Raw genomic sequence first — 12,888 nt, forward strand, 5'->3', positions numbered from 1 at the left:
TTTTAACTAGATCAGGTTGTGTCTGACTTTATTGTGTATCCTTCATGAAAAAGAGACAACAATACGGACATATCCTATATAAAACAGTGTAGGGCAATCCGCACCATTTAAAAGGGAAGAGACATCTCCAGTCTAAATAAATATCTAAAACCATTGCTGAAGCCCTGAAAGGCTCGTTATAAACCTGGCGCACGCTTCAGTGGTTGTTACAATTCCGATACCAATGTCGCGCAGGTAAACTTTACCGTACAGGAAGAAAGACTTGGGGTTTGTCAATGTAGAGTATCGAATTCCCACGTATAGACGCTCTCAAACTAGGCTTAAGTGGCAGCTATAAGGATAGCTACCATCGAATTTTACCTTTCGCGTTTGAAGGATTTGAAAAACATCACGATGTAGCGTGCATAGTCGAAACTATCGATGTTTTTTGGAGTTAACAGTGAAAAACCAAGAAAAAAGAGATTGTCCAGAAAATGAGGAAATAAACGATGTCTAAATCAGGTAGTACTTTATCTTAATGTCTGCTTGCCTTAAGGCTAAACTAATTAGTAAAGGTATTTTGATTCGTTTAAAAGATAAATGAAGGAACATGTAAGATCAGATGATAAATAAATATATACTGAAAGTATTATTACCTTAAAGGTAAGTATACTGTTTGTATGTACGAAATGTGTGCGGTTTTGACCAACCATGAATCTTGCTTTTTCTGACACGGTTCATTTGTAGATTTAGATAAAACCAACTATTAGCAGTACGTGAATCATAGGTTAATGGAGGAGTTCGTTTTGAACAGTAGCCTTGAACACAAGCTTAAGTCGGCTGACCTGTTAATAATTCAACCAAGCTGAAAGAGTTCTTATGACAAATCAATATTTAACGTAACAAACTCTGAAACGAAACTAGTATTTGCTGGTCTATATGTATGCGTATATATATATATGTGTGTGTATTATAGGTTTATTCATGGTAAAAATGCAGTTCAATTATAGTTGTGATGACATTCTTGACAGTTTAGTCGCCGTGATATGTATGCACATCGGCATGTAAAAGTTTCAACAAATGCCCACAAGGTACTAACGCTTATGGACGGCCATTAAACTTAATGACCTCAGAGCTCAATATATACAGATATATCCCATATCGTATATGTGATCAGATGAAGCGAATACTTATTTTACAAATGAAGCTAAAGGACTAGGAGTATTCTAAAAAGTTTTAGTATACACTACCAAAATTAATCATGTTAATGCTGCTATTATTTAGCGAGTGTGGCTGTATCTTACGAGAATGATTAAATTGAACGTGTTGGAACAAATACTGAAACATGCATACGAAAATGTCAAGAAATAAAAATATGACACATTTGTCCAAAAACTTTCCGTGCATCCCTCGTACATGCAACATACTTGATGTGTGATGTTGAACCCTTAGCCGAATAAATGACAAGACTTATTCTGCCAAAACTTGTATTAATCGTTCAATATACTGTTCTTTTCAAACTAAAGGTGATCCAGGAAATCCAAATTCCAAATCTATAATTCCCAGTCCACCGTTTCTACGCCACCATCCACCTTTACCTTGACAATGAGGCCGCCGGTAGAGCTGAACCGCCCGACGTTGCTGAACCTGGTGGCTATAGTCTGCTACTGTCTCGCAATATTGTTCCACATCATTGCCTACGCCACAAACAGCTGGTCGTCGCTCGTGCTGGCGGGGACGCGCTGGGAAATGGGTCTCTGGCAGGGATGCAGGGAGGCCAATGGCTCATGGATGTGCACCAATGAGATCTTCGAAGATGAAGTCTTTCAATCGGGTATGAGTAAGTTAGCTTGCACTCATTAACGCGTGTGTGTGTGTGTGTGCGTGCGTGCGTGCGTGCGTGTATATGTGATACTTCCACTAATGGTTCACCTCTTGCTTTGCCTTTTCTTGTTTACCCCTTTTGTGCACCTAGAACTATTTTTTTATTATAACTCACGGTTTTGGGCTTATAACATTTTTCGAAACACCCATTACTTATAAAAGCTCCACAAAGCTCATTGCGCAAATTAAAACAACAACGCCCTGCCTACTCAGCATGCCATGAAGTCAATAATTGTCTGGTTCAATAAAGCATTACATACACCTATTGATCTATTTACCAATCAAAGTGAACATTATTTAAACCAATGGGGTAAATTATGATTTAAATAGAATAATTCACACGGTTAATATTAGTTCTTTGTTCAATTGAAAAAGGCAGTAAACAAAAAAAAATATCATTGAAATGTTTTCAATGCGACACTGTTGTTTTATATGTTTTATAAAAACAGTAAAACACACACACTGAGCCATTATAATACACAGACGTATTTTTTAGATTTTTGTTCAACCATTGTTCCACACCCACATGATGCATGGTCAAGTCGAAGTCATAGCCACCAGCGGATTAAGGGTGTGTGGACCGGGTATCCCCCCTTAACATTTCCTAGCAAATTGTTATATCGTATCTCTCGGGACTAGTTCATGTAGTTGGAGGTTAAGATCCCGTAACTGTTCTAATTCCTCAACCTACCATCTTTTTCTTTCACACAGACCGTCCAAAGGCGGTCACCGCACCATTTATTGGTACCTTTCTCAAATAGTAACGTTACATATGTCTGTTGTCCTCTGGCATTGTGCTTCACCTGGTGGACTGTGTGTTAACCTGTGACAATAGTGCCGCTAAGATGATGTTTCTTTTTACCGATTGGTTTGTCCATGTAGTTTCCATTGTATTTATTACAAACACATGTAGAAAACACTAGCGGATCCAGCTGTCAACCGGTGCCCAAAAAATCGTCCAAATTAACTTTTTATTTCAACAAAGGAGACAATCAGTTATAAAATACGCCCAAAATGCACTATTTTGGACTATAAATTATAAGAGTTTATGAGGGGGCGGGGGGGGGGGGGTGTTACCACTAAACCTCATTGCCAACAGTTTATACCCCTCTTCCCCCCAAAATAAATCGGTTCTAAAGGAGGGGCGCAAGTCTGTTATGCCCCTAAATTACGCCCCTCCAACGTCGGGATCCGCCCCTTGTAACAGTAAACAGAAACTTTTAATTTATATACGAATTCCATTCCATCACCATCATTCCTGTTGCAGGTAGCGACTGGCACGTGGGTAGTCAGGTGATGATGACGTTGGCTCTCATCCTCCTCTTTCTTCTCGAGTTCGTCCTGCTCGGCTACGTGTGCATCCACAGATTCCAGAAGTACAAGAACAAACTCGTCGCCTTCATCATTGGCCTCTCGGTGTCAGCAGGTGGGTGTAATAGAGCGGACTTATGTTCTCCATCTGTTTGGCACGGTGGAACATTTATCACAAATTTTGACCTTGCTACTTATGGCGACTATACTATATATATACTTTCCTTATTACATTTAAGAAAATTGTTTAAGTAGCTTGACGTTATTGTTTGTACTGTCCATAAAGCACGTGTTTGGATTTGAATTAATCTGTTTGGTATTATAAATAGTGGAAACATTCCAAACTGCTCCTTTCGCCTGTAGCTAGGACACTGAGATTCTTTAGCTAGTGACTTGCTTATTTACTAAAGAGATTTTAACATTTATAATATTGTATTAGTTTAATGACAATAAATTACCTTAGTGTTCAGAGTGATGCCTCCCGGAGTGATTCACATTTAATCATTAAGAAAAACCAGAAATGAATTAAGCAGATTACAATACCACCAAATATCCATTTAGTAACGAAATTTACCGCCAAATGTTCATGAACATTATTAATTGGTTTTATTAAGAAACACAAACATGCGCATATATAAAGTCATCCGCAAAAAGTCATCCGCACGGCCTTTCGCACGGAACACTAAGAAAGTTAGCATTTATGATGGTCTTCACAATGATAAGTAGACGCCGGGCTGCGCCCTACCTGCGACTTAATCGTTGAGAAGACCAAAAATAAACACTTAATTACTTTTTCTTCCTTCTTTAACATTGTTGTGTATTTTTGCTGTGTGTAAGTTGTGTGTCCTTTTGAATTGATGTTCCTTAAACAGATCAACTGTTATAACTTAAACTCGTAATAATAATATTGTACATGTATTAAATATGTTTGAAGGTTGGCACAATTATCCTTTATCTTACAAAAATATCATTTGCGGTTATGTACAATTCTTTGTTTTGAGCTATTTTTCGAAATACATTTCCTAACCTGTCAGATTTTTTTTCCATCTACATGTTTCTCTGGTGGCCGATTTTTGCCATTTCATTTTTGACGAAATGGAGAACTTGCGTCGCATGTTTAATTCGCTTCACCGCTTGATCCTTTCGCCCCGTTTTCGTCGCATTATCGTCCCACCATGGAACTGGTATTCGCATTTCCCACTTAAAAAAAAAGAACATAATGGCACAAATTATCCACTATTATCCATATTTCGCGTGCAATTATGAAAGAGCGGTGTCACGCCATTTAACGGTAGCGTGTTAGTAGTGACTATCCAAAATTAAACCGAATTTTGGTAGCGACACCTTGATTTAACTTACTCATCACCATCATCAATCATGAAGTGATGATGATGATGATGATGATGATGATGATGATCATCATCATCATCATCGTCATCGTCATCACCATCAACATCACCATCAACGCCATCATCCTCATCCTCCTCCTCATCATCATCATCCCAACACCACCACCTCAATCACCTCCATCGCCACCACCAAAACGCTTCGCTATCAGAATACGGCGTTTAAAAATGGAAATATTTAACTGTTGTGTTGTTTTGCTGCGTGCATCAAGAATACCCAGCGCAAGTGGGGGTAAATCTACATTTCAAATGATAGAGGTTCTTCTTAGAGCTAGTGCCCAAATGCAAACTTCATGAGACAAGCTGTTGTTGTGTTAATCAATCGACTAGTAAGATCTACCCAGCTTCCTTTATAGTTAGAGCGGATGTCATACATGAATCATTTAAACATTGGCCTTAAAAAGACAACACTGTTTTGTTTTATTTAAACGCTTTGCCTATTAAAATAGCATCATATGTAACCGCGTGCTGTTTGCGTGACCGTCTATATATACTCAAGCTCTGTTGTTCATCTTCCTAATATAACACCATGTAAACAAGCAATTTCAATGTAACGACGTTAGCATGACATGTTTACGCGATAAGCATGGCAGAAATCTGTGTTTGTCTCTTTCTAGGGGCCCTTACCCTAACAACAATAATACTCGTCGCGATTGAAGCTTCCCGGGCGCCACGCGGACATCTGGAATGGTCCTATGGAATGTTACTCTTGGCACTTTCCTTTGAAATTCTCTGTTTCGGTATAGTGTTATTCAATGCGTACCAAAACAGACTGCTTGGGAAGTCAATGACAAGGGCAAGCGAACGGCGTGACATGGTCGAGACTGCATCCATGGACGACAATCCTTTCAGTTATGTCAACCAAACGTTCACGATTGTCGATCTCCATTTAGACGAGACAGCGTATTAACACCTCTAGTCATTTTTGTTTTAACCAAGTGCTTTGATATATGTATGGATATGCAAGTTGTGCATGTATAAATCCAACATGAATCGGTTCAGTATTGTTTAAGACAACAAAGACGACTAACATAGGTAGCTAGGTCTTGAATCTGTAACAGGGGACAGCTTTATAAAGTGACTCGTTGTGCTGCCAAAGGAAAGTGAGTTTAGTCTTTAAAAGGGCTTTAAAATAAAGAACCCATTTTTGTTGCAGGCATCATATCTGCAATAGGAATGGGATTTTACCAATCAGAGATTGATGGTCGTCTTAAAATACCGTGGAACTTCGGCGTGTCTTATGCCATGGCGATCATCTCTTGTGTGTTGTCGTTCAGTGTTGGTATATTTGCTTGTGTGGAGCACATCAAACGCAATCCTCTTCCAAGATGATACAGTCAGTTTTGTGGATGTAAACTGGGTCCACGAACGTCCTTAATGTAAGCAAATCGTTTATGGGGATATGCTTTCATCAGACTGCATGAGGATTTGGATTTGTCTAGACTAAGTGACACTCGTGTGTTATTGTTCATGCTCCAGCAACCTCAGCAGGGGATTTGTTATGATGGATTGTTTGTAACTATACTGTGAGACTGCTGGATCGGGTTGAACGGGCTTTAGTCCATTCATCTCTATAAATATACATCAAAATCAAAATTATACCTGAGATACCATACATGTCTCCATCATTTGGCATTTTGTGAAGAAAAAAACATTTTTAAGTATTATGTGAAAAACTGAAATTGTAGGTTTTACACACTTCGCGCATGTATCTATACGGACATTTTACTCATTTTTACTGTAATTTATATTATATTTATTGTTATTGAATAAAGTCCTTGCTTAATAGCAATTTGAAAATATCCGTCAAGTATTAACATGTTTTTTATGTTTGTTTGTTTTTTGTATAAATTGTATCTATGTTGCCTTATAAACACTAGATTGTCAATTTGAAAAATAAAAATACTATGAAACAAGAATTGAAGTTTTAAGAAGACGGAATGCTATCAATATGCATTTATAAATAAGTTTTTAATTGTGCCAACCCTTCAACTGACCTTTAATTAGAGGGGAAATGACTAACATCAGGCAATGTTTTCAAGAATCAAAGTTTGAACATTGCCGACTACTTAAGACCTGGCAATTTCTCTGTTTCAGCGTTCAGCCATTTTCTTGTGCTCATCATGTACGGTTCCGAGGTTAGCAAAGTTCCGGAGTCCCATGTGAAGGGATCGTACGGCGTCATCGTGATTTCCCTTATCATTGAACTTGCATTACCATTGATCATCCACATTGACAAAACAAAGAAATTTCCACTGCGCGACGTGTTCTTTAAGACTGGTTCAAAACAACCAAAATCTGCAAACGACAAGCCTGACTCTTCAAATAGGAGGAGTAGACCTGGAGTTGTAAATATGAGGACCAATCCAGTCTCCTCGATTGAAGATCAAGCAGCAGGGTTTCGTACTTCAGTGACGTCGTTGTCAGAAGCTGAGACTTTCAAAAAGTTTGCGTTTTATGAGAATCCTGGGATGAATCCTTCCACGGTTTCCTTGGCTAGTTACAGCTCTGTCAATGCTCGCACTGCTGCTTACACTAACACCCCAAATTTGGCTGAGACGTCCTCGTTAGAAAGTGGTGTTTGATGTTAAAGCATTTAAGTATGAGAAAGTGGTGTTTGATGTTATAGCATTTAAGTATGAGAAAGTGGTGTTTGATGTTATAGCATTTTCTATGGATTTGAAGCAGCATGATTATTTGGATTTCAATCAGTATTGGTCATTGTTGCTTACACTAACACTACATACTTGGCTGAGACGTCCTCGTTAGAGTGTGTTTTTGCTATTTAAGCATATAGGAATGAGAAAGTGGCATTTGATACTTTAAGCATTTTTAATAGGTATGAGAAAGTGGTGTTTGATTTTTAAGCATTTTTAATAGGTATGAGAAAGTGGTGTTTGATTTTTAAGCATTTTTAATAGGTATGAGATTGTGGTTTTTGATGTTTAAGCGTTTAGGTATGAGAAAGTGGTATTTGATGTTCAAGCTTTTAGGCATGAAAAAGTGGTATTCGATATTTAAGCATTAAGGTATGAGAAAGTGGTATTTGATATTTAAGCGTTAAGGTATGAGAAAGTGATGTTTAAGCATTTAGCTATGGATTTAAAGCAGAATTATTATTTTGATTTGAATCAGTATTGGTCATTGTTGCTTACACTAACACTACGTACTTGGCTGAGACGTCCTCATTAGAGAGTGGTTTTTGATGTTTAAGCATTTAGGTATGAGCAAGCTGTGTTTGATGTTTTAGCTTTTAGGTATGAAAAAGTGGTATTTGATATTTAAGCGTTTAGGTATGAGTTAGTGGTATTTGATGTTTAAGCTATTAGGTATGAGTAAGTGGTATTTGATGTTTAAGCTATTAGGTATGAGTAAGTGGTATTTGATGTTTAAGCTATTAGGTATGAGTAAGTGGTATTTGATGTTTAAGCTATTAGGTATGAGTAAGTGGTATTTGATGTTTAAGCTATTAGGTATGAGTAAGTGGTATTTGATGTTTAAGCGTTTAGGTATGAGTTAGTGGTATTTGATGTTTAAGCTATTAGGTATGAGTAAGTGGTATTTGATGTTTAAGCGTTTAGGTATGAGTAAGTGGTATTTGATGTTTAAGCGTTTAGGTATGAGTTAGTGGTATTTGATGTTTAAGCTATTAGGTATGAGTTAGTGGTATTTGATGTTTAAGCTATTAGGTATGAGTAAGTGGTATTTGATGTTTAAGCTATTAGGTATGAGTTAGTGGTATTTGATTTAAGCTATTAGGTATGAGTTAGTGGTATTTGATGTTTAAGCTATTAGGTATGAGTAAGTGGTATTTGATGTTTAAGCGTTTAGGTATGAGTAAGTGGTATTTGATGTTTAAGCTATTAGGTATGAGTTAGTGGTATTTGATGTTTAAGCGTTTAGGTATGAGTTAGTGGTATTTGATGTTTAAGCTATTAGGTATGAGTGAGTGGTATTTGATATTTAAGCGTTTATGTATGAGTAAGTGGTATTTGATGTTTAAGCTATTAGGTATGAGTTAGTGGTATTTGATGTTTAAGCTATTAGGTATGAGAAAGTGGTATTTGATGTTTAAGCTATTAGGTATGAGTAAGTGGTATTTGATGTTTAAGCTTTTAGGTATGAGTAAGTGGTATTTGATGTTTAAGCTATACGCTATGGATTTGAAGCAGAATTATTATTTTGATTCAATTCAGTATTAGTTCTTTTACAAACATATTTTGTAAATGTGTTGCAGCTTCGGCATGGCCGTCGGCGCTTCGCACATTAATGTATGACTCAAGCAATCCACAAAAAACATTAACTTTAAACGAAAATAAGTTTTGCTTGATCGAAGAACTGAAAAGATTCAAAGGCATATACTAAACTAAGAACAGAAACTTGAAGTAGACATTGCCAATTCCGAAATTTAATGACTAATTTTATTTTTAAGATGTAAAACATCATTAACTTTGTTCATCAATTTCTATACGCAACATAATTTATTACTAAATTGTTCATATTTTTTGAAAGTACGAGTTTGAGTGAATAGTTGTGAATATCAGTATATATGGACAAAAACAATACTGACCGATACTGGGCCGGGCCGATACTGACCGATACAAAATCTGACCGAGACTGACCGATACTGGGCCGGGCCGATACTGACCGATACAGAATCTGACCGAGACTGACCGATACCGGAACTGACCGATACTGACCTAACCTGGGACTGACCGATACTGGAAGTGACCGATACTGGGACTGACTTATTTATAGTAAATGAGATACTGTGCAATAGTCGCTTCATTTTAAAATAAATGATCTGTAATAACGCGATAATTGATTCCGTTTATATTGTGTGCCATACTATTTTCCAAAAAAGAAAAAGCAATATAGTCTTAGACTAGTATTATTTGCAGTTTTTATGTATCATGAACCTGAAAATATATCACAGAAGACGGCGAATCTGCAGAGAACATGTACATGTTTATTTTCAATCACTGGATAAATGTGCCAGCCTTTGTTTAGCATGCATAAAGGTGGAAATGTTATGCAAGAGAAAGCAATGATTGGTGAAATGGTTTAAGAATGATATGTAAAGATATACGGATTAATGGTAAACTAGATAATTATGCATTTTGTAATTCATGATTAAAAATAGATTTGCTATTATTTTAATTGTTTTCGTCATTTTGGTTTCCACTATCTTGACTGTTTCCGAAACACCATTACCGTAATGACTCACTCCCAACAAAATGTTTCTGGATCGATTCAATGTAGTAAAATACATAACACGAAATCGTCCGAGACCGTTTTCACCCTTGCGCGATACGCCTTTTCACGAAATAAAACAAAATGAATGAGCACCAAAACAGTGTTTTGCATCCAAGTGAATTGGGTCCTAGGTCAACATTTGAGGCTTAGACATGTACGTGAATACGGCCCCAGGTTTGAGCTCATTAGTTTCGTTGTATTACATTAACAAATCAGGTGTTATAATCACGGGGTGAACACAGTCTTGGAGACCTTCGTATTAAATGCATATTTGCACAGTCGAACCCCGTTGGTTCGATTTCACAGGGACCGGCAAAATTACCTCGAGCCTCGAACATTTCAATCGGGAATGCTTACATTAAGTTTAAATATCGACCCTTTGCATCAAGTTCGAATAAACGAGGAATTCGCGCCAAGCGAGTTCGAGCCAATGGGGTTTGACGGTATGTAAAACACATTTTCACCATCTTACTGATACTGGTTTTATTTTTCATGAATTAAGTATGATATTCTAGTTAAATATGTCCTTTCAGCGGTATTGCAACTTTCTACAATCATCACCTATCCGAAAGGACTTCACGAACAACAACCAGAGGCTGAAATCCACTCTGCCGTTGGGCTTATCATATTCTCTTTATTTATCGAGGTCGTTATGCCATGGGTTATTTGGCTATCAATCTCCAGACGTTTTTTTCTAGACCACGTTACGTTAGTGAATGTTATTAAGCTGTGTGGGTGTGGAACGGAAACTATAGAGCATAGCACGTTGCCGTCACGTTCTGGCACGAGTGAAAACGTGTCAACGCAAGATACAGCGTCTACGCACTTCTCGACCGGAACGTCGTTGACGTCACTTACGGAGAGAGAAACTTTCAACCGTTATGTTGACGAAGGGGAGCCGATCTTATTTCCGATTCGGAATTCTGTGTCGGCGGAAGTGTACAGCAACCCGGGAGGCCGATTTGAGCCAGAAACATCAAAGAAAATATCAGCTGAAAGTTTGGTATGAACTGAACTTCAGCAGAACGAGCTCTTATGTGATCTTTGTTTATTTTCTTCAGTTTAATATTTTTGAATCAGAAACCAGTGACACAATCATTTTTCATTCCTAACAAAAAGTGGGTTTCAAATATCTCAGCAAGCTTTAGAAACATGCACAGAAATAGCATATGATTATGAATAAAATCATTTTGAATCATGCGCAGCTAAGGTTGAAATTGGACGCTTATCAATTAGATGGCCGCCTCTGTTGTATACATGTACTCTATCCAAAGTATCGGTCTCGTGACTATCACAATCATATAGGCATACTAACATATCATGGCTATATTTATGACTATTTAATTATTTAATACGTATAAATCTAAGTCAGGCGCGTATATACTTGTCCAGAAGTATTTTCACAATGGATGACCTATTCTGACAACGTTCATCGCTTTTCGTTTGTACTATTTAACAACAAAATCAGATAAAATCAGTGCGAACGCTCGATTATACAGTGATTTCCATATATTGCTAATGTCAATGTAGCTAGTCACCTTTGTAGCGTGTATTTATAGTAGACATACATGACGTTTTGGGCATCATAGCAGTGAAATCCATACAATCTAGTGAAATCATAAAAACATGATCTCATTTGTTTCTTTCAGCTAAATAATATAATAAATGTTTGAAAATACGTTTTTTTCCATATCTATAAAGTTATACACGCACAATCTTATCGCTTCCAACTCCAATCTAAAGTTGAAATGGACACTTGAGAGTACAAACAAAAATGAAATGTACTAAAGGTATTTTGCATACTAGCTACTATATATCGCCAATCTACATATATTCATTTCACACGGTTGCGTTCTGCTCCATGCATCCCTATTTAGTCACAAAATCACAGGCAGAGTCTTTTATGATGAACATGCATTTGATGGTCATTTACAATCATTTCGTTTTCACGTTCCGGCTTCCATTATTTACGGAGAGGTCCGAGTTAGAGCGCATGTCAGAAAGAACTCTCTCAAACACTGGAGACCCACACGGTAGGGCCTGTTTCGAGTGTCCAAAAGGGGAGTAACTCCGGCTCCTCGTGTGAGAATCATCATTGTCCTGGTTATCTCCCTTGCCTGTCCTTCCGCGGGAGAGACTGGAGTTACGGACTCGAGAGAGTTGCGGGACTTGAAGGGTACATGGCGACTCCGAGCGAAGTCGTGCGTTAAACTGGCCTCTTCTATAACTGAGAGGTGTCCTTGGTTTGTCTGAAACATGTGAAGAATATAGCTGTCGGAACATGATCGGGATCTGAAAATACCCTCTCCCACAAACTGTAATTTCAATGAAAACTTAAGGGCCATCCGCATGAGAACATCGGCCTATATTAGCAATTGTGGTGATCGTTATTCATAGTTTAACATTTTCAGCAAATAATAATAATGAACGTGCTCAAGCTTCATATTTATAAAAGACGTATCGTACGATAATTGCATAAAATGGTTTCCGTGTATGTTAAGATACAGGAACGAAGATTTTTAAAACTTGAGGTTATTTTTTTCAGAAGAAAGTAAATTTGTGTTGCCTTATTTACACCCTGATTGTGTACGTTAATTTAAGCAGCATTACCGTGTGAGTTTTTGCTTGCCAGTTTCGGACTGCTGACCGGTGTAATGGTCACCCGGAACGGGCTGGCGACTCGGCCTCCTGCCCTTGACATGGAGACCCACTTAAATAAATTTGGAAAACTGTTATTTTTTAAGAAAATGTATGCGTCTCGCTGTCTATGTGTTACAACTGATTATTGTAAGATATGACCAGATAAGCCAAGATTTAAAGATGATATGCGGAAATCCAGCATTATCTGGACGTTTATGCAATATTTATACTAAAATGATATGCCGGATTCCAGATCTGAAAATAATGCGGTTTTACGGATTCTGGTCCTGAACTAAGCAGTTTTCCGGATTCTAGCTAGGGAGTGGACGGGGAGGTATACAGTCATAAGACACGCTCACTACCCCTCTCCAACCCAAAGCCGGGATATTGTTCTGGTTGTTCATTCTCTCCT

At 37.7% G+C, this 12,888-nt stretch overlaps 2 protein-coding genes across 8 annotated transcripts; one reads left to right on the forward strand and one right to left on the reverse strand.

Moving 5' to 3' along the window:
• Window positions 1–255: 255 nt before the first annotated feature.
• On the forward strand, window positions 256–11,508 carry LOC128214272 (uncharacterized). Of its 7 annotated transcripts, XM_052920658.1 has the most exons (6): window positions 256–501; window positions 1,506–1,819; window positions 3,131–3,289; window positions 5,198–5,431; window positions 5,737–5,959; window positions 6,678–6,814. In XM_052920658.1, the coding sequence occupies exons 2-5, from the start codon at window positions 1,585–1,587 to the stop codon at window positions 5,910–5,912; spliced, it is 804 nt and encodes a 267-aa protein (XP_052776618.1). In that variant the 5' UTR covers window positions 256–501; window positions 1,506–1,584; the 3' UTR covers window positions 5,913–5,959; window positions 6,678–6,814. The 7 variants fall into 7 exon arrangements, 5 of the variants coding, with proteins under 5 accessions (XP_052776618.1, XP_052776617.1, XP_052776616.1 ...); XM_052920657.1 differs by lacking the exon at window positions 6,678–6,814 and having other exon boundaries at window positions 257–501; window positions 5,737–6,499; XR_008257896.1 differs by lacking the exons at window positions 5,198–5,431; window positions 5,737–5,959 and adding an exon at window positions 8,340–9,740 and having other exon boundaries at window positions 266–501; window positions 6,678–8,305.
• A 134-nt stretch (window positions 11,509–11,642) lies between these two features.
• Window positions 11,643–12,537, reverse strand: LOC128215111 (uncharacterized). Its single transcript, XM_052921833.1, has 2 exons — window positions 12,447–12,537; window positions 11,643–12,085 (listed from the first exon to the last, which is right to left on the reverse strand). The coding sequence occupies exons 1-2, from the start codon at window positions 12,535–12,537 to the stop codon at window positions 11,772–11,774; spliced, it is 405 nt and encodes a 134-aa protein (XP_052777793.1). The 3' UTR covers window positions 11,643–11,771.
• Window positions 12,538–12,888: the final 351 nt, after the last annotated feature.

The sequence above is a fragment of the Mya arenaria genome, chromosome 13, assembly GCF_026914265.1.
Source record: "Mya arenaria isolate MELC-2E11 chromosome 13, ASM2691426v1".
NCBI classification, from domain to species: Eukaryota; Metazoa; Mollusca; class Bivalvia; order Myida; family Myidae; genus Mya; species Mya arenaria.